The sequence below is a fragment of the Dromiciops gliroides genome, chromosome 1 (genome assembly GCF_019393635.1).
Source record: "Dromiciops gliroides isolate mDroGli1 chromosome 1, mDroGli1.pri, whole genome shotgun sequence".
Lineage (NCBI taxonomy): Eukaryota > Metazoa > Chordata > Mammalia > Microbiotheria > Microbiotheriidae > Dromiciops > Dromiciops gliroides.
In genome coordinates, this window is record NC_057861.1 from 140,225,801 (window position 1) to 140,244,892 (window position 19,092).

The 19,092-nt window shown below is 37.2% G+C and overlaps 1 protein-coding gene across 2 annotated transcripts in view; it reads left to right on the plus strand.

The window, feature by feature from the left end:
• The window catches only part of YWHAZ (tyrosine 3-monooxygenase/tryptophan 5-monooxygenase activation protein zeta), a 43,569-nt gene extending 25,075 nt beyond the window's left edge, over window positions 1-18,494 (plus strand). For both annotated transcript variants that reach the window (XM_043983277.1, XM_043983267.1), the window contains 4 exons: window positions 10,024-10,147; window positions 11,814-11,977; window positions 12,051-12,146; window positions 16,476-18,494. In XM_043983277.1, the coding sequence (XP_043839212.1) occupies window positions 10,024-10,147; window positions 11,814-11,977; window positions 12,051-12,146; window positions 16,476-16,535 (444 nt within the window). In that variant the 3' untranslated portion in view covers window positions 16,536-18,494. The remainder of the gene's footprint in view (window positions 1-10,023; window positions 10,148-11,813; window positions 11,978-12,050; window positions 12,147-16,475) is intronic.
• Window positions 18,495-19,092: the final 598 nt, after the last annotated feature.

The following is a 19,092-nucleotide window of genomic DNA, read 5'->3' on the forward strand; positions in this document are numbered from 1 at the left end:
TTCTAATGAGAGGCTGGGTGTACCTGACTTTGATAATGTCTTTGCTCTTGGACAAAGACACTAGTTTCCGTCCAAATTCACCTATGTTAGATTCTTTTTACCCTTCTAATCAGCAATAAGCTCTCCTAATTGTGTGGGGTCCTGCCCAAGATTGAGGAGAATGTCTGGTCAGCTCTGTACTTCACAAGAACTGGGTTTTGAATGAAGAAATAAAAAGGGGAAAAAACTAAAAACCAACCTACTAATAATTGATTATTGATTATCAAAAAGAGACTCTTGGGGCAGCTAGGTGGTGCAGTGGATGGAGCACCGGCCCTGGATTCAGGAGTACCTGAGTTCAAATCTGGCCCCAGACACTTAACACTTATAGCTGTGTGACCCTGGGCAAGTCACTTACCCCCAATTGCCTCACTAAAAAGAAAGAAAAAAGAGACTCTTTGGGTCCCATATATAATATTGATTATTAATGTGATAAGAAAACAATCTTTTCTTACTGTCTACTTGAAACAAAGGTCCATTTTTTTTAATTCCAACTTCCTCTCAGTTCTATAGCACGTCATAAAATGTTTGCCTCTGAAGGATTAGAGTTGAAGTTGACTCAAAGGGGAATGAAAGGGACTATGATGGGTATGAGTAGTCTGTAGCACATTGCTAATAGTGTATTATGAAAGAGGAGATGACGGATAAGTTATCAAAGAAAGGCATGTGGGAAAAGGGCTGGTCACATCTTGAGCACAGGATAGTGTGGTGGACAACATTCATGACTTCAGAAAATGAAAAAGGGACCTCAACACAGCAGGTGAAACCTCCCCCCCTCCTCCTCCCCCATGTTGAACTTATGGGAAAGAACATGGGTTAGTCACACAGGCCAAACAGACAGTGAAATGCATTCATTTCATTATCATTGAACTATTCAAATCAATGAGATTATGGTTTGAGTATCAAGAGTGCAATGCTGCACACCTAGAAAGTAATCTACATTTGTTATTTTTACTTCCTCAATGCCCATTCATTTCATTTGTCAACTCCATATGGAATGGTTTCTGATTTCCTGACTTGATTGAAACTACTCTCTCAAAGGTTACCAGTGTGACCTCCTAATTGCTAAATCCTATGATTTTGTCCTTGTTTATTTCTGACCTGTCAGCCTTCTCACTTGAGGGAACACTAACTTCTTCCTCCATTAGCTTTCGACTGCCCTTTTACCTGTGTCATACCTGTGCTTATGTGACTATTTGGTCTCTTGCTATTTCATCTTTCATGTTCTTCAAGATTCTGTTATGAACTCTGTATTCTTATCGATTTACTCTAGTCCCATAGTTAGCAGCAATGCCTCCCAGAATCTATGTACCTTTTGGACCATATGTACTTGGATGCCCACTAAATACTTCATCACAATGTTCAGAAACCTGAATTCCTCAAAATGTTCTTTCTTTCAAGCTCTCTGGATAGTTCCATTATCCTCCTATCACCCAGGTTCAAAACTTTGGAGCTACCATCTGCTCTTTCCTCTTCACCCCAATAGCAAATAAGTTACCAAGTTCTTTTAATTTTACCACTGTAGTTCTCAGACCTTCATCACCTCTCACCTAAACTATTACAATATCATATAATTGACTTCTCAACTGTCTTCTCTCTTCAGTTTATTCTTCATATACCTGCTAACATAATGATAACTTTGTTATATTCCCTGTGTCCACAAACTTTCAGCAGCTTATTTGCTCTTGGGATGAAATATGATCTTGTTAGCCTGATATTTAACACCCAGCATAGTCTGGTTTCAGTGTCTGGCAGTTTTAGTCCACATTACTCCCCTTCACACACTTTGTCCCAGCCAAATTGAACTATGCAGTTCTCCAAATTCATTGTGACAGTCCCCTGTGCCTGGAAAACAGTTCTTGCTCAGTCTTTCTTTGCCTTTCAGAATCTTCCTTTCTTGAGACAGTGTGTGGGATACTGCAAAGATTGACCAACTTGAAATCAGGAGAGAGACCTAGAACTGGTTTGAATCTCCCTCTTCTGATACCTTTCTTCATTCATTTATATAGTGCAGATAATATCTGTAGTACTTAATCTCGCATGAGTTGTGGAGAGGATACTTTGCTTGAACTGAAAATTTCTTAATAAATATCAGTTAATGTAAATTCAAGGTTCTGTTCAAGTGCTGCTACTTCTGTATTTCTTTCCCTTCTCTCTCCTACAAACTAAAAGTGTTCTCTTCAGTTTTTCTTAACACTTTGACTGTCATTTGTCACCTTCTTTCCCTACTTTGCTTTTATCCTATGTACCAGTGTGTATGTGTCTCAGTCCCTCAGCTGACAATAGAATACTTGGAGCACTGTCAATTTTTGCTGTTCACAAGGAGTACATTGAATTTTTTTTTTAATTTAAATTCAACTATAAGTTTGAGCTAAAACTTAGTGTATGAAATGTGGCAAATATTCTTTCTGGGCTCACTATCTATCCTAGGGTCAGTCTAGCTTACATCTCTCAGGGTTTCTAGGATTAACCCTGAAGGGTCAGGGTATTTGGCTCAAGTCTCTATTCTGAGTGTCTCCTCCCTTCCCCCTTTTAACTGCCAGATGATTTTCAGTGAACATTTATAAAGGGATATTTACTTTGAAGACTTGGCAAGAATAGCTATTAACATTTTTCCCTAGGACTTTGGGGCTCTTAATCAGAGGTGTCAACATGTGGCCCACAAAGACTTGAGTCCGCAATATGATTTTGAACCAGATTCAAATGTAATTCAGAAATATTTAACAAAATAAAAATACATTAGAACACGGATAAAATTACATTTGAAAACCAAGTCAATATGCAGCTCAGGGATCCTTATGTATGGATTGCTGACATGTCTGTAACCACCCACCCCCTTTCTATTTGAGTTTGACAGCACTGCCCTATATGATCAGTAATTGTGGGGAGAGTGAACTCTGATTTAATGTAGATTCCTCCATAGTCTTGCATCCTACCAAGTTTACATTCAAATGCTGAATAGGCTGCTTTGTGAATCATCATTTCAGCTGTCATTGGAATGGATCCCAAAGTTCAATCCAAAGCTTGCTTTTCAAAGCATCAGTGCTGGGGACTGGCTGCAAAATCCATCATAAATTCAGATTTTTGGACTTAAAGACCTCAATTGGCTTATTCTCCTGACTTCTCAAAACTTGCATAGTTAGAGTTTCAAGATAATCATCTTCACTCAAAATGAGGTCCTCAGATCTAGCAATCTTCCAAATTCTAATTAACTTTGCATAGGTGTGGGCATACCCTCCTACCCTCCACTTGGTATTCCTTCCCAAAACTTCCCTTCTGATGTGATTCTTGAACAGGTCTTGCCACAGATTTCTAAATAGAAAATAACTACCATATTGGAGGCCTTCTCCCCTGCTTCCCCTGTTCTTTTAACATAAACAATTGGGGAGATGAAGTTTGTTTGTTTTTTAATAGTGAAAAACTATTATTTCTATATCCCTAAACTAGCTTGCATTTTCAGTGGTGCTGATGCTTATGCAGTACAATTAAAGTACTGTTTTAAAATGTATAATCCTATGGGGCAGCTAGGTGGCACAGTGGATAAAGCCACGGGCCCTGGATTCAGGAGTACCCGAGTTCAAATGCGGCCTCAGACACTTGACACTTTCTAGCTGTGTGACCCTGGGCAAGTCACTTAACCCCCATTGCCCTGCAGAGGGAAAAAAAAATGTATACTCCAAACTCCACAATGAAAATCTAGTGAGCTTTTAAAATAAGGGGCGGGGGGGGGGAACTATATCAATTTGTTTTTAGAATGTTCTTCTAAGATTTGAATATTTTACAAACTTAATCTCTATCCTAAATTAGCCTCATGATGAATTACATATAATTTTTGTTTCAATACTTAACTCTTAACATCTGCTTTTCAAAAGTGGTACAGAGAGACAGGTCATACCAAAGCCCAGTTTTAAGGTATTTAGTGTAGCCATTTTGACCTCAAATAACTAGCCATGTTGGTAAGTCTGTTTGCTCATTCTAATGAGGGTGTAAGCCAGCTCATTCTGCTGGACTTCAGGCCTCTGGAGGTGAGAAGTGGGGTTTATTCATAATTGCAACCAATCACCAGAACCTTAGGCTGGCTTCTGAAAAATAGAGCAAAATGTTGTAAGTGAAGTATGATTGACCCACACACGATTACAGAAACGGCCCCTTTCATTATCCCTTCAGGTGTTTTTTCTCAATTTTGTTGTAGTGTGAGCCACCCCACCCCCAACACACACCTATCCATTTAATTTGGTCTGCCTGATACTCTGCCCCAAAGCCTATTAATTATTTAACTTGTGTTACAGGTTTTTAAAAAACAACACAGTTTTCCCATTTTTGGACATAAAGAGGAGAAAGTAGAACATGGTTGACTAGAAGCCAGATATCTGGGGCATGATACAGCTCTTACCTGCTGGTGGACTTAAGTCATTTTAACCTGTCTGGGTCTCAGTTTCTTCTTGGTTATAATAAAGAATGGAACTGGGGACAGCTAGGTGGCACAGTGGATAAAGCACTGGCCCTGAATGCAGGAGTACCTGAGTTCAAATCCTGGCTCAGACACTTGACACTATTACTAGTTGCGTGACCCTGGGCAAGTCACTTAACCCCCATTGCCCCACCAAAAAAAAAAAAAAAGAATGGAACTAGCTGAAGTTCCTTCTAATTTATATCATCCCATTCAGTTCTTGTAACCAATGGCTCAGAATGACAACTTGGGGTTCAATCTTGAAAGCTTCTCAAGAATAACTCAATGGTTTAGGTTCTAGAAGCATCTTTAATTTGTCTGGTTCCTAAGATCTTTAATTCTTCTATAAGCATCGAGCTAACAATTTGCATTTAAAATATTTTAGGAGAGGTTTATTAAAAGGGACTTGTGTCTGGTTAATAGCAATAAAGTTGTTAAGGCCCCCTTTCTAATGAGGGTTTTTTTCCTTCTTACTTTCCCTTAATTCTTGCTCCTTGCAGTACTTCTGAAAGTACCTTACTTCTGGTATCACCCTTTATGGCTAAATCCTGTACCCTTTTTGACCTTGTTTTGGTATATGGTGTAAGATGTTGGTCTATGCCTAGTTTCTACCATACTATCTTCCAGTTTTCTCTGCAGTTTTTGTCAAATACTGAGTTCCTCTCCCAGAAGCTGAAGTTTTTCAAACAGTAGATTACTATAGTAATTTACTACTGTCTCTCCTGTGCCTAGCCTATTTCATTGATCCACCACTCTATTTCTTAGCCAGCACCAAATAGTTTTGATGACTGCTGCTTTATAGTATAGCTTCAGATTTGGTACGGCTAGCCCAACTTCCTGTGCGTTTTTTTTTTTCCATTAGTTCCCTTGATATTGAAGTACCTGATTTCTGAGATTGTCTCATTTATCCCTGCATATAGCTTGTTTGTACATAGCTGTTTGCATTGTCTCTATCATTTGATTGTGAGTTCCTTAAGAGCAGAGACTGGTTTTGCCTTTCTTTCTATCACTCAACATTTAGCACAGTTCCTGGAACTTAATGTGCTTTAATAAGTGCTTCTTGACTCTTATTCTATCTCCATTTTTTTCTATTTGCATAGCATTTTGCCAAATTGTCACAGAATGCCCAAAGGCCCCTGCTGGAGGGGATTGATTATATTGACTGGATGCTGATTAACTCATTTAAAGTTAATTCAATTAAAACCACACCTGCCTGGCCCTCAAGAGGGTGAGTTCTTAGAGGGTGTGAACTCTGACCTCAACACAGGACCACCCTCAAGTCCAGTGAAGCAATGGATTTGGTTGATGCTAGCCAATAAGCTTGAAGCAGTGTGTAAGGACCGCCTCTCCTCCAGACCCGGAAAAGGCTTCCACACTCAGTTACTCTCAGACTCTGAGGCACTTGGTGGCAGAGGACTTGGAGGAAGAAAAAGGCCAGGAGGAGGTCTATTTTTCCTCTAGGCTAGATAGACCTTCTAAACTTTCAGACATGTGTGCTCTCTTTACTAATATTTCATATACTTTAATAAATACTTAATGTCCCCAAAGTGGTACTAGAGCTTCTAATTTATAAATAACAATTATATTAGGAACCCCAGCTAATTTTCCCCAAACTTGGGACAGAAATAAGATGACCACATATAGTTTTACATGCCACAGTTCTAGAGCTTGTTGGTGTTCCTGACATTGGCCTCACTTCCAGCTTACCTGTGCATGCTCTCTTTTTCAGAAATACCTTTCTCCATTTACAACTTGCCCACCCCAAGTACAGAGTGACTGGGTTGCATAGTGGATAGAGTGGCAGTCCTGGAGTCATCTTCCTGAGTTCAAATCCAGTTTCAGACAACTTACTAGCTATGTGACCTTGGGCAAATCTCATTAAACCTGTTTGCCCCTCAGTTTCTTAATCTTTAAGAAAGAATTGAAGAAGGAAATGACAAACCACTCCAGTATCTTTGCCAAGAAAACCGCAAATGCAGTCACAAAGAGTTAAACACAATTGAAAAATAACAGCCCCAAATACCTGCTTAGTGCTTTTTTTTTTTAATTATGTGTATGTTCTATCCTGTTTAAAGGAAGGAGTTCCCTGATTTCTCAAATTCTTTATGTATGAATCCTCTGCACATGGCCTATTAGAGCAGCATTCTGGGGCAGTTAACTTCTGATGTTAGAATAGCTATGATTACAGTCCAGTATTCTCTCTCCTTCCTTGTGACTCCTCCCTACTGAATTCTGTCATGTCAACTGAGCTTTTGCTAAAATTTCTTTGAGAAATATATTCAAAATATTATAGAAACGGTATAAACTATATTCTGATTAAATAAAGTGACTTTGCATGATAAGAAAATATGAAAAATCAATAATGGAAAATTCTGTTCTTTGAAAAATAACATGGCTAATAAATAGAATTTTCAGGAAACAAGCTATCTTATTTAGTGGTTTGGGGGTTTTTTGTTTTGTTTTTTGGTAAAGTAATAGCATTGGTGTATTAATACATTAGTTTGGGAAACGTAGGTCTAGAGAGCTTTAAATGAGATAGTTGCCTAAAGTCAGATAGTTACTAAGTGTAAGAGTCAGAATGTACTAGCATAGTATGGTTTCTTTGTCTCCCCAGGCCCCCCCCCCAATATTGCTTCTACCCTTTAACAAACAACAAAAAAAAAGTCTGTTGTATATTTTACTCTCTCGTAGTTTTTGCTAGAATCACTTTGCAGAAGTAACATTCTCAAACATTTTTATTCCTTTTTGGTTTCAGGACTAATCTGGATCCTTTGGACCATATATAACCAGATTTTGTTTACTGATTCTGTGCTAGTAGTGGGGAAGGGAGTATGTTGTTTTACTTGGTACTCCCACAGTCACATTTTTTGAATCCCTCCATCCTCTAAGGGATGATGGATTGCTTTTGTCTTTTGAAGAAACAAGTAGCAAAAGCCAGAAGTGGCAATTGACCAATGAGGATGGGAATGCAAAATTAAGTTAATTTTCCTTCTTCCTTATCTCCCATTCCCATTAGAGACTAATACTTTGCCTATCAGAGAGGTGGAAATAAATGTCAATACAGTTGAAAAGGGAATTTGGGTAGGCTCATTCCTTGGTTTTGTACATTTCTTTAAGTTCTGGATGACCCATTTAGAATCTGGACATGTGTTTTTTGTAAAAGTGGGCCAATATCATTTCAAGAGAAGCTGGAAATAGGTCTTAAAGCTGGTGTCAAATTCTTGGCCTACCCACACAGCTCCCAAGTGCAGTCTGAGCCAGATTGAAATATAATTGGGAAATGTTTAACAAAATAAATAAAATAAAGGACAAGATAATGTTTATTTGTAGTTTTCAAAGTCTAAATAATGCCCATAGGGGGAATTTCTATTTGATCCCTTGGGGATCCCTTTCTATTTGAGTTTGCCACTACTGATCTAAAATGTGGATTCTTTAAAGGTGTTCTCAACCATTGCCTTTTTTTCTATATTTGCCTCTTAGATGATTTTATCAGTGCCAAAGGCTTCTAACAGTTATTTTTTTCTCTCTTTGCAAATGATTCCCAAATTTGTTTCAAACTCCGATTTTTATTTCCAAATGCCAGTTGGACATTACCTGGATGTCTTTCTGCAGCGTTCAAAATACAGCATGTCTTAAAGACATATTCATTTCTTCCACTTTGCTGTTTCTGTCAGTGAATCACTGTTATTTTATACACTGGTTAAGACTCTTTAAAACCCAGTAATTTAAATTCCTTTTGGAATCAGTGTTTCCCCCACCCTAGGTTGTTTCTAGTTTGGTTTTTTGTTTGTGTTTTTTCCTTTTCATAATTTCTGATTACTTCAAGCCATCACTAATTCTCATCTGAGATAATACAGTAGCCTTTTACTATTTCTGTCTCCTTGCAATCTGTTGTGCTTAAAACCACAAAAGTTATCCTAAAAAAAAAAAAAACACTTCAGTTACATCATTGCCTGCTCAAAAACTGTAAGTTTCTTATTGCCTATAAAGTAGATAACCACTTTTTTAGCCTCATTCAAAACTGATCTTTACCTGTCTTTTTTCCCTCTCCTACCACTGTCCTGCATATACCCTATATATCAAATAAATCAGATTATTCTCCATCCTCTGGACAAACTTTAGGTTTCCCGTGTGCCTGTTGAAAACCCTACCTATCCAGGTTCCCTTCTTTGGTTCTCAGCTATACAGGTAATTTAGTTTTCTCCTTCTGAGCTCATAGACCTCCTGGTAGCAAATCCTTTGATCTGGGGTTGTCCTTCATTGGTACTTTCTCTGGCTTTTGGTAAGTCACTTGCTTCAGTCAGCCTTATCAGCTCAAACTCTTCCAGTTCAATCTCTTCGTTTTACAGATGTCTGTCCCTATTGTCAAAATTCTGTATTGCTTCTAATATCTTCTAGAAATAAAAACCCAGTTTCTAAGCTCCTTCAGGATAAAGATTAGGTTTTATTAAGCTTTGCCTTGTATCTCTAGTATGCTCTTGATATATCATCTTCAAGTTTGATGATGCAGTAGGTCTAACTTACATAAGGACTTGGAAAGGATCAGTTTATTAAATCTAAAAGGAGAAAATGCTATCTGTTTGTAGTAAATCTTTAGTATTTAGTCATGCTTTTATGTTTTGTTTTATTCAAATAATAAACATTTTATTTATAGTTTTGAGTTCCAAATTTTATCCCTCCCTCCTCCCTGAGGTGGTAAGCAATCAGGTGTGGGTTATACATGCACAGTTATGTAAAACATTACCATATTATTCCTTTTGAATAAGAAAACTTGAATAAAAGAAAAAATGAAAGTGAAAAATAGCATGTTTCAGTCTGTTCAATCAATTTCAGTTCTTTCTTTGAAGGTGGATAGTATGCTTCATCATTAGTCCTTTGGAACTGTCTTGGATCATTGTATTGCTGAGAATAGTTAAGTCATTCATAGTTCTTCATCAAAATATTGCCATCTCTGCACAATGTTCTTTTGATTCTGCTCATTAAACTATACATCATTTCATACAAGTCTTTCTAGGCCTTGCTGAAATCATCCTGCTTGTCATTTCTTATAGCACAATAATATTCCATCACAATTATATGCCACAGCTTGTTTAGCCATTCCCCAATTGATGGACATTCCTTTGATTTCCAATTCCTAAGGCTTATATGTTTTGACAACTATTGGTAAACCTTTCAGAAGTATATTGTAAGTTTTGCAGTTTTTAATTAATTAGTGAATCTGTGATCTCATGGGTACTTTTCTCCAGCCCTTTAAACAAAGACATATAATATTAAAATGTGTTCCTTTATATATATATATATATATATATATATATATATATATATATATATATACATACACATACACACACACACACACACATACTTTAGCTTCAGGTTTGTATTTAATGTTATATTAACACTTTAAAACTATACTTTATTTTTCAGTTGAAGTCTAGGTACTTGTTTGGGGTTTTTTTGTTTTTGTTTTAATTTTCTAAACCTTTATGCTTATTAAGATTCCTCTCTCTCCCCCCTCCTCTTTTTTTCCAAAGTCTCTATTGGAAAAGTTCTTGATTCCTAACGCTTCACAAGCAGAAAGCAAAGTTTTCTATTTGAAAATGAAAGGAGACTACTACCGTTACTTGGCTGAGGTTGCTGCTGGTGATGACAAGAAAGGTATGTTAATGTTAAAAATATATACTAATAAATAACATTTGCTTTTGTACTTGGCCAAGTAAGTGTCTTTAAGGAAAATCCAATTTCATCTTGTTTCACTAAATTTCTTAATGTAATAAACCGTAGAGTAATTGTTTTTCCCCCCTGAAATAATCACCCCACAATATTCTTTATTTTATACTTTGTTTTATGTTATTTAGAACATATATGGGAAACTTTCTTACTCAGTTATAAGCCCCGAGAATATATTTGTTAGATTTTTGGGTTATGAGCTCTGGTTTATGCATGCTTTGATGGAAAGTTGGACTACTTAAATGCATACATATATACACATACATATATGTGTGTACCTCTAATACTTTCAGGAGGGCCTGTGGAAAATTATGGCAAGATTTAGTTGCCCGGAGAAGTTTAGCATTGTAGGACAGGTGCTCTCACCCTTTCCTAGTCACCAATGAAATGAAGTGGGGTTGTGTGCTTGTTCCCATGCCCTTCAGCATGAGATTTTTTGCAGTGGAGAATGAAAATAGCATCAAGATTGGCTTCCATGCTGTTGGTAAACTATTCACCTTGAAAAGGCTATGGGCCAAAACCAGAGTGTAGGAGGAGTTGTTGGAGGACTTTTTGTTCAGAGGATTGTGAGCTGCATCTCTGCCACCTGTGCTTATTTTGGCATGACAGTTGGGCATCAAGAAAACAAAGGTTTCCACCAGCCGACATTGTACTATTCATATGTAGAGCCGTTGATCACAGTAAATGTAGAAATTTTAAATGCTATGGATAAGTTCACTTAGCTTGGCAGTACGCTCTCCAGGGCTGTCCACATAGATGATGAGGTTAGTGCATGTATTGCCAGATCTAGCTCAGCTCAGTGTTTGGGAAGCTCCAAAAGAAAGTATGGGAGAGAAGAGGTATCAAGTTGCCTACCAAACTGAGTCATTGTGCTGACTACACTGTTGAACAGTCTGTCAGGCCAGACCAGAAAACTGAACTGTTTCCACTTGAATTGTCTAAGGAAGATCCTGAAGATTAACTGACAAAATAAGGTACTGGACGCTGGGCTGTTCTCTAAAGCTGAACTGCCAGCCAAGCATTTGCAAACTCTATTGTAAAGAGTGCAGCTCTGATGAGCTGGCCATGTAGTTCAAATGCCAAATATGTTTGCCTAGAAGACTATTTTATGGAAAAGTCACACACAAAAAAGTCACATGAAGATCAGAAGAAGTGGTACAAGAACATTCTTAGGGTCTCTCTGAAGAACTTTAGTATTGATTTTGAGATGTGGAACTCAATGCTACAGGACCACCTAGCATGGTGTGCCTGTACTGTACTCTATGAGCAAAGCAGAATCATAGAAGCACAGACCAAATGTGAGCTATGCAAATCCAGAACCATTTCCACTCTAAATGTACTAACAGACCACTTGTGCCCAACCTGTGGTAGAGCCTTCCAAACTCTTGTTTCTCTGATCAGCCATAGCCAAACAAACACACCTTACCCTGACTCCCAACATTGTAATGTCATTGGTCCTCGTCAAAAACCAAAAGACAAACCGCAACAAAATTATCTTTAAATTTGTTCTTTTTTTGATATTTGATATGTATTATGAGATGGGGTAAAATAAGTATATGAATTCACTAGTGCAATTTTTTTCTTTAATTCTCAGGAATAGTGGATCAATCACAACAAGCATATCAAGAAGCATTTGAAATCAGCAAAAAGGAGATGCAACCAACGCATCCTATAAGATTGGGTCTGGCCTTGAACTTCTCTGTGTTCTATTATGAGATCCTGAACTCTCCAGAGAAAGCCTGCTCTCTTGCAAAGACAGTAAGTTTGGTTTGCTATTTGAACATTTAGCAGCTTAGTTAGAACTTGAACTAAATTTTGTTTCTTGTTACAGGCTTTTGATGAAGCCATTGCTGAACTTGATACATTAAGTGAAGAATCATACAAAGACAGCACACTAATAATGCAATTACTGAGAGACAACTTGACAGTAAGTACATCACCATTAAAATTGTCTTAGTAACCAAAGTGGTGTTATGCTTGATAAAGTGAAAAGAATCACTTTAGGATCGGTTTACTTAAAAAATCAGAGCAATTAGCTGACATTGACTTTGCTTTACATCTAATATGATTCATCTGAGTTAGCTGTTTTCTTGAAACAGTTTCTGAATTGATTAGTATTTTATAATAGCAAATTTTACAAGCAAGACTAATTTTAAGTTCATAGTTCAGTTTAAGATTATACTAAAATTTTAACTATGCCCTACATTTAAAAATCATATTTTGGAAGGGAATGCATTTGATAAATAACTAAAGAGATAGACATAAGTAGCAGCATTTACAGATAACAAAGAAGGTCATAACTGACTTCATTGTCAATTGAAGGAAATATGAGCTTCAGTCATTTGTGATAAGTGTACTGCTTGAGCACTTATCGCAGTGGGGCTTTTGGGGTTTTAAAATTTTTTTTCATTTGCTGTTTAGCATGGAGATGTTAACTTCTTTTCATAGGTCTTTCCTGTGGAGTAAAACTTTGTATTTGTGGAGCAGATCAAAACATCCATCAGAAGCTAATTTTTACATATGATAAAAGCAAAAAACTTTAGTATAGGAATTAAGTCTTGTGCCACCTACCCCTCCCCACAAATTGCAGAATCAAAGCTAGTAAGATATGATAGGTTCAATACCTAGCTTAGGCTAAAGAATAATTTCTAGTGGCCTATCCCTCCAAACCGGTTCTCTAAGTATACCCTGTATAAATTTTTTACCCGCATAGTTCCTTAGGTCCTTTTTCCTCCCAACTCTTCTTCTAGTTCATTTGCCAAGTTTTGTGTACAGAGTATTCTCACTTTAAGTAATTAGTAGACCTCTATGTAAAGTGATTTTTACATAATGCAAATTTGCCCCCTGACAGGGGATAGGGAGGAAAGGGCCATCGGGCCAGGGCAGAGAAGGGAGAGCAGAAGGAGGAACATGTGGGGGCCTGGCTGAAACCAATAGGAAAAAAGTGTGAAGGGTAGACAAGGACACAGATGGGGGGGGGGGGACGGGGGGGGGGGCACAGACACACAGTGCCCAACTGCAAGCCCAGAGGGACCAACAGAAGACAGATATCTAGGCAGGTGAGTGAAACAAGGCAGAAGATCTCTTCTCAGCTGTGAAGGTTCCAAGCCAAGTGTCCCCTCCCCTCCACTCCCCCTTTCTGCTTTCACTTAAGAGGGGGGGGGGAGAACCACCTTGGAGAGGATTTTTTTTAAGGGTTTCTTGGTTGGGGATTGGGGGGGTGGGGCATGGATTGCCAAACCAAGGGGCAGGAAGAGGGAGAGAAAACAGTACCACTATACGGTAAAATTAACATGGGTAGGTGTTTTTTTTTCCTGGAATGCAGATTTCTTTGAAAATTCTTTATGTATAGTCAAATTTACATAAGGTGAAAAGTATCTGTATTCTGTAAGGAACATGTGTCTGTATTCTCTAAGGATTCCAGATTCAGATTGAGAAAGGAGCTTAATGGAGAAATTTTTAGAAAAAGCGTCTTTTCATAAAGGAGTTAAAAGGAGCTTTTAAAGTCTAAACCTTGTTTGATTTCATTGTACTTTATTAATTTTTCCTTGGTTTATAAGGATCAAGTGGCAATTAATGAATTATTTTAGCTAAGATGACAGCATACAGTAGCCAATAGCACTGGAAGACCTGAGTTCATCAAGTTAGACATTATAATACGTGATCTTGAACTCCACTATTTGGAATTGAATTTCATATCAGTGTGACCTTTGGGCAAGGGCAATATTAGGGGGATATCAGGGACCTTGTTTTATATATTTGTATTATTTTAGAACAATAGGTCAAATGTTAAAAGCTGATTTAAAAGGAAAACCCTTAAAATATTAGCAGTCCAAAACCACTAAGCAATTTTTAAATGAGGTAAAATGTTTTCTGAAGACCAGATGAAGATTTGAAAATCTAGACTGAGTGCCTAGAAATGGTAGAGGTGTTTAATTTATAGCTTACATGGGCTACTTTTATGGCTGGAATTGGTAGATGGGGGTTTCTAAAAAACAGCTTGATCAAAGCTAGATTACATGTCTTAGCCCCAGGCCCATGCCTAAAATCAATAAGCAAATTAAGTGGCTACAAGCTAAAACCAAAATAAAATTCAGAATTTTTTTCTTCCCCTCTAGTCAGTTCACAACAATCTTTTTAAGTCAGTTTGAAAGTAAATAAAGATTTGATAAAACATAACCTGTTACTACTAATCTACCCACCTAAAGACAAATTATGGCACCTTTATGCAGCAACCATTTGTTCTCTATATCTGAGCCCAAGTTGGAATAATGAAACCCAATTGTAAGTCTACATCTTTGTTCATAACAAAGATTGGACACTGAGCTTAAAGTTCCTTTGAAACTGAGGTTAAAACAATCCCTTTCATCTTGAATCCTTTGGGGGGGGGGGTGTTGTATTTGGATGTTGTCAAATATACAGGTCTAATATTGGATAATACCTGTATGTATGTTTTTTGGTTCTCCTACATGACTGATAAATTAATTAACTTTTCTTTTTCTTTCCCCTCTGTAACCCCCTGTAAGGTAATCTAGAGTTAAACCAATCCCCCCCCCTTTTTTTTTCCCTTAAAACTCTTCATATTCTAGTACTTATTTACTTAGAAATAGGAAGTGTCTTGGCTTTTATAAAGACTAAAGTTCAAAATATGGCAGCTTTGGGGGCATGACTATTGTGAGATTAAAATTGGATATTAGATCATAAATCTCCCCTACTTAACCTTTCCCTTAATTTATCTCCCAGACTAGTAAATGGAAGAAGCTTCTGGTTTTCTAGTTAGAGCTTTTATTGTATGGTAATCACAAGGTGATGTTGAGTAGAAGGATAGGAAAGTAGAAATACAATACAAATCGTCTTAAGTATGATAACCTTTCCATAACATTTTCAGGTGTCATGAACACATACTAAATTTGGCTTTGATCCAGACACATGGTGGTAAAAAGTGTTACAGATTGCATAACTACCTCAGCCCTCTATTAGAAGTCTAAAGATATAAATGCTATGCTAAGGTTTAGTAAAAATACAGCAATTCAGACAGTTAAAGAAGAGAATCCAGCTTTCCAGACCAGAATCCAGTTTCCTCCTGATGACATCTTACCACTTCAAGAAGACAAGAGAACTCAGAGACTTTATATGTTTTGTTAGTTTTTACTATCTCCTTTCTGTTATAATATACACTATCTGTAACATGTACTCTCTGCAGAGGCTCTCCCTTTGCAAGACTAATGTCAAAGTGTCGGTTCATGAGGACAAAAAAAAAATCGCCCCTCTGGACAAAACTTTCCTCTCTTCCTTTTCTATATTGTTGTTCACATATTATTAGTTAGCAATAGTTATTATATTATTTTTACTGTTCCGTCAAGGAAATATTTTGTTTCTTGAGGAACAAAAGGGGGGAATGTGGTAAAAAGTTTTAACAGTCGGTTAGATAATGGAGAGACGCCAGTTTTTTTTTTTTTAGGACTACCCTTTTGGGGAGGAGACCAACAGCATGAGCTATGCACACCAGTCCGCCTGCTGAGCACTCGACTTCCGGGGTGCAAGCTTAAAAGGCAAGGAGAGAACAGAACGGAAGTGGGGCTTTTTTCCTGCTCCGCTGGTCTCCTGGCTGCGCTGCACAGGCAGACGCAGACTGGAGTTTGACTGGGCCCGGCTCTCGTTTAACAGCACGCGCTTGACTCAGTCTCTCTCCCCAAAGGTGGCCTTGGGTTTTGGTGAGTTTTGTATGGAATATAGACTAAGCCTAGACTTAAGACGATTTGTATTGTATTTTTACTTTCCTATCCTTCTACTCAACATCACCTTGTGACTACCATACAATAAAAGCTCTAACTAGAAAACCAGAAGCTTCTTCCATTTACTAGTCTGGGAGATAAATTAAGGGAAAGGTTAAGTAGGGGAGATTTATGATCTAATATCCAATTTTAATCTCACACTATATTATATATCCACTTTAGCTGTATGACAAATAGTCTGGTTTGAGGATGTCAGTATTTCTGGTCCACATTTCAGTGTATGTATACGTACATATTTTCTGTTCTGTTCATTAGTCCCAGGTTTATGCACTGTTAATTGAACCTATATGTGGATAAAGGTGATGATAGAATGTCTAGATAGTGATGATTGTTATACAAAGTAATTATAATCATATTTACTTAGATATTCAGTTGAAAAATATAACTTACAAGCAGTTGTGGTTTTTTTTTACATTTTCAAATTGTAGATGCTAAAATCTGATTTTTTTTTTTTTAATCAGTTGTGGACATCGGATACCCAAGGAGATGAAGCTGAAGCAGGAGAAGGAGGGGAGAATTAACCAGCCTTCCAACTTTTGTCTGCCTCATTCTAAAATTTACACAGTAGACCATTTGTCATCCATGCTGTCCCACAAATAGTTTTTGTTTACGATTTATGACAGGTTTATGTTACTTCTATTTGGATTTCTATATTTCCCATGTGGTTTTTATGTTTAATATTAGGGGAGTAGAGCCAGTTAACATTTGGGGAGTTATCTGTTTTCATCTGAGGTGGCCAATATGGGGATATGGAATTTTTATACTCGTTTTACATGTTTGGCATAGTACTTTTGGTACATTGTGATTTCACAAGGCCAGTGTTAAAACAGCTTCCATGTCTAAGCAAAGAAAACTGCCTACATATTGGCCTGTCATGGTGGGGGGATAAAGGGATAATTGGTTCCAGCCACAGGTGTAGTTATTGTGGGTACTTTAGGGTTGGAGCACTCATGGCTGTGGTAGAAACAGATGTCCCATAGATATTACATGTCATTCCATGTGTATCTGTGGAATACACAATCTCAACGTGTACACCTTTATGATTGCAGTTGCAAAAGTGTTCCTTAAGACAAAGTTTTAACCCAGTCAATTTACTCTGGAGAAGGGCAGAAACGGTTCACATTCCATTATTTGTAAAGTTACCTGCTGTTCGCTTTCATTATTTTTGCTACACTCATTTTATTTGTATTTAAATGGTTTAGGCAACCTAAGAACAAATGTACAAGTAAAGATGCAGTAAAAATGAATTGCTTGATATTCATAAAAGTCACTGTATATCAAGCACAGCAGTAAAACAAAAAACCCATGTATTTAACTTTTTTTAGGTTTTTTGCTTTTGTGATTTTTTTGATACTTGCCTAACATGCATGTGCTGTAAAAATAGTTAACAGGGAAATAACTTGAGATGATGGCTAGCTTTGTTTAATGTCTTATGAAATTTTCATGAACAATCCAAGCATAATTGTTAAGAACATGTGTATTAAGTTGATGTAAGTGGAATAAAAGTTTTATGAATGGACTTTTCAACTACTTTCTCTACAGCTTTTCATGTAAATCAGATCTTTAGTTCTGAAACTTCTCTAAAGAAAATTGTACATTTTGAAAATTTGCTTCCCACTTGGTAGCTATATAATGAACTTTAAAAAACAAATTTAAGTTATAAAATTATCAAATGGCTAAAGTTCCATGTGTTCCATATTGTTCCAAACATTACTCCCCTCTCCACCACCCTGATTTTCAGTTCCTCTTTTAAAACAAAAGGTGGTGGTCTGAATAAAATCATATGTTCCACTTAAATTTTTGGTATGGCATTTTTCTAACTTACGGAAGCTACAAGTCTCATGATCTGTAGTAACATTGGTTAACTATCAGGTTTGTGCTTCCAAAGTCCCTCTAAAAGAATTCATTGCTATTCTTATAGCCTGCCTTGGATTTTAATCCTGTATTCCAATTTGTCAGGTATACCTTTTAGCCTTTTCTCCTTCTGCCTTGTCACCAACCACACTCCTATTCTGGTGGTGGAGGGGGGGAGGTGTTGTGTGGGGAAAGATAGCATGATATTTCTGGCTTCAGTATCTGAGATTCCTTTCTTCCTTTGCTTGCATCCCACAAACTTCTTGCCTCCATTCCTATTCCTATAGGAAATCTTCCCTTATATTTAGTGAGATAGTGGCTCTTTTTTTCCCCCTAATCTCACTCTAAGCCCTACCCTGAATGGTCTGTTATTGTCTGCCTTAAACTCTTCCCTAACCCAGTCCTCTCACCAAGTGATGGTGGGGCTAAGTTATACCCAAAGCTCACGCTGCAAACTCTTCCCCTCACTACCCTTGTAGAAAACACCAAACACAAAATACCATTTAAAGAGAGAGGTGTATTTTTTGTTATAGAATGTAAGCTCCTCAAGGGCAGGGACAATGTTTTTCTGTATGTTCTATTGTGCCTAGTACACTGTAAATGCTCAATAAATATTGATGATGGGAGGCAGTGAGTCTTTATGATAAGCAGAGGTGAGAGTCTTGCACTGAAATCTCAACTAATGTTTGTTTGCCTGCTGTTCCGTTATATCCTCCTCAGGTTGATCTGGGAGATGATGGCCCAAAATAAAGTGGAGGCTTCAGAGGCTTTTGCTTTGGAGCAGAGATTTCAACTTTGGGATAAGTAGTTCATCTTCACTCAGCATTCCTTATACTTTTCCTTGGCTATTGATTGGCATTATCTCTTAGAACTAAAAAAATGCTTCTTAAATGACCAAGAGAAAATATAGCTAGTCTGAAGCTTAGCTATTTGGTAAAATCTGAAAATTGCATTATTTTTTTTTTCTATACAAGCTCAGTTTATCTAAAACTAACAAAAACTTAAAAGGGCTTGATCATTTGATTAATTTATCTGTTACAATTCATTTAGTTTAATGAGCTTCTTGCTCTCTAGACTATAAGTTTGGCTTATCAGTTAAATCTCCACAACGTTTAGGTTTGACTTCCCTACGGTTTGAAGTTGGCACCATTTTCATTCAACAATTGCATGCCCATTAAATAAAACAATATTCTAGGCTTTATAATAACAGATAGATATAGTGAA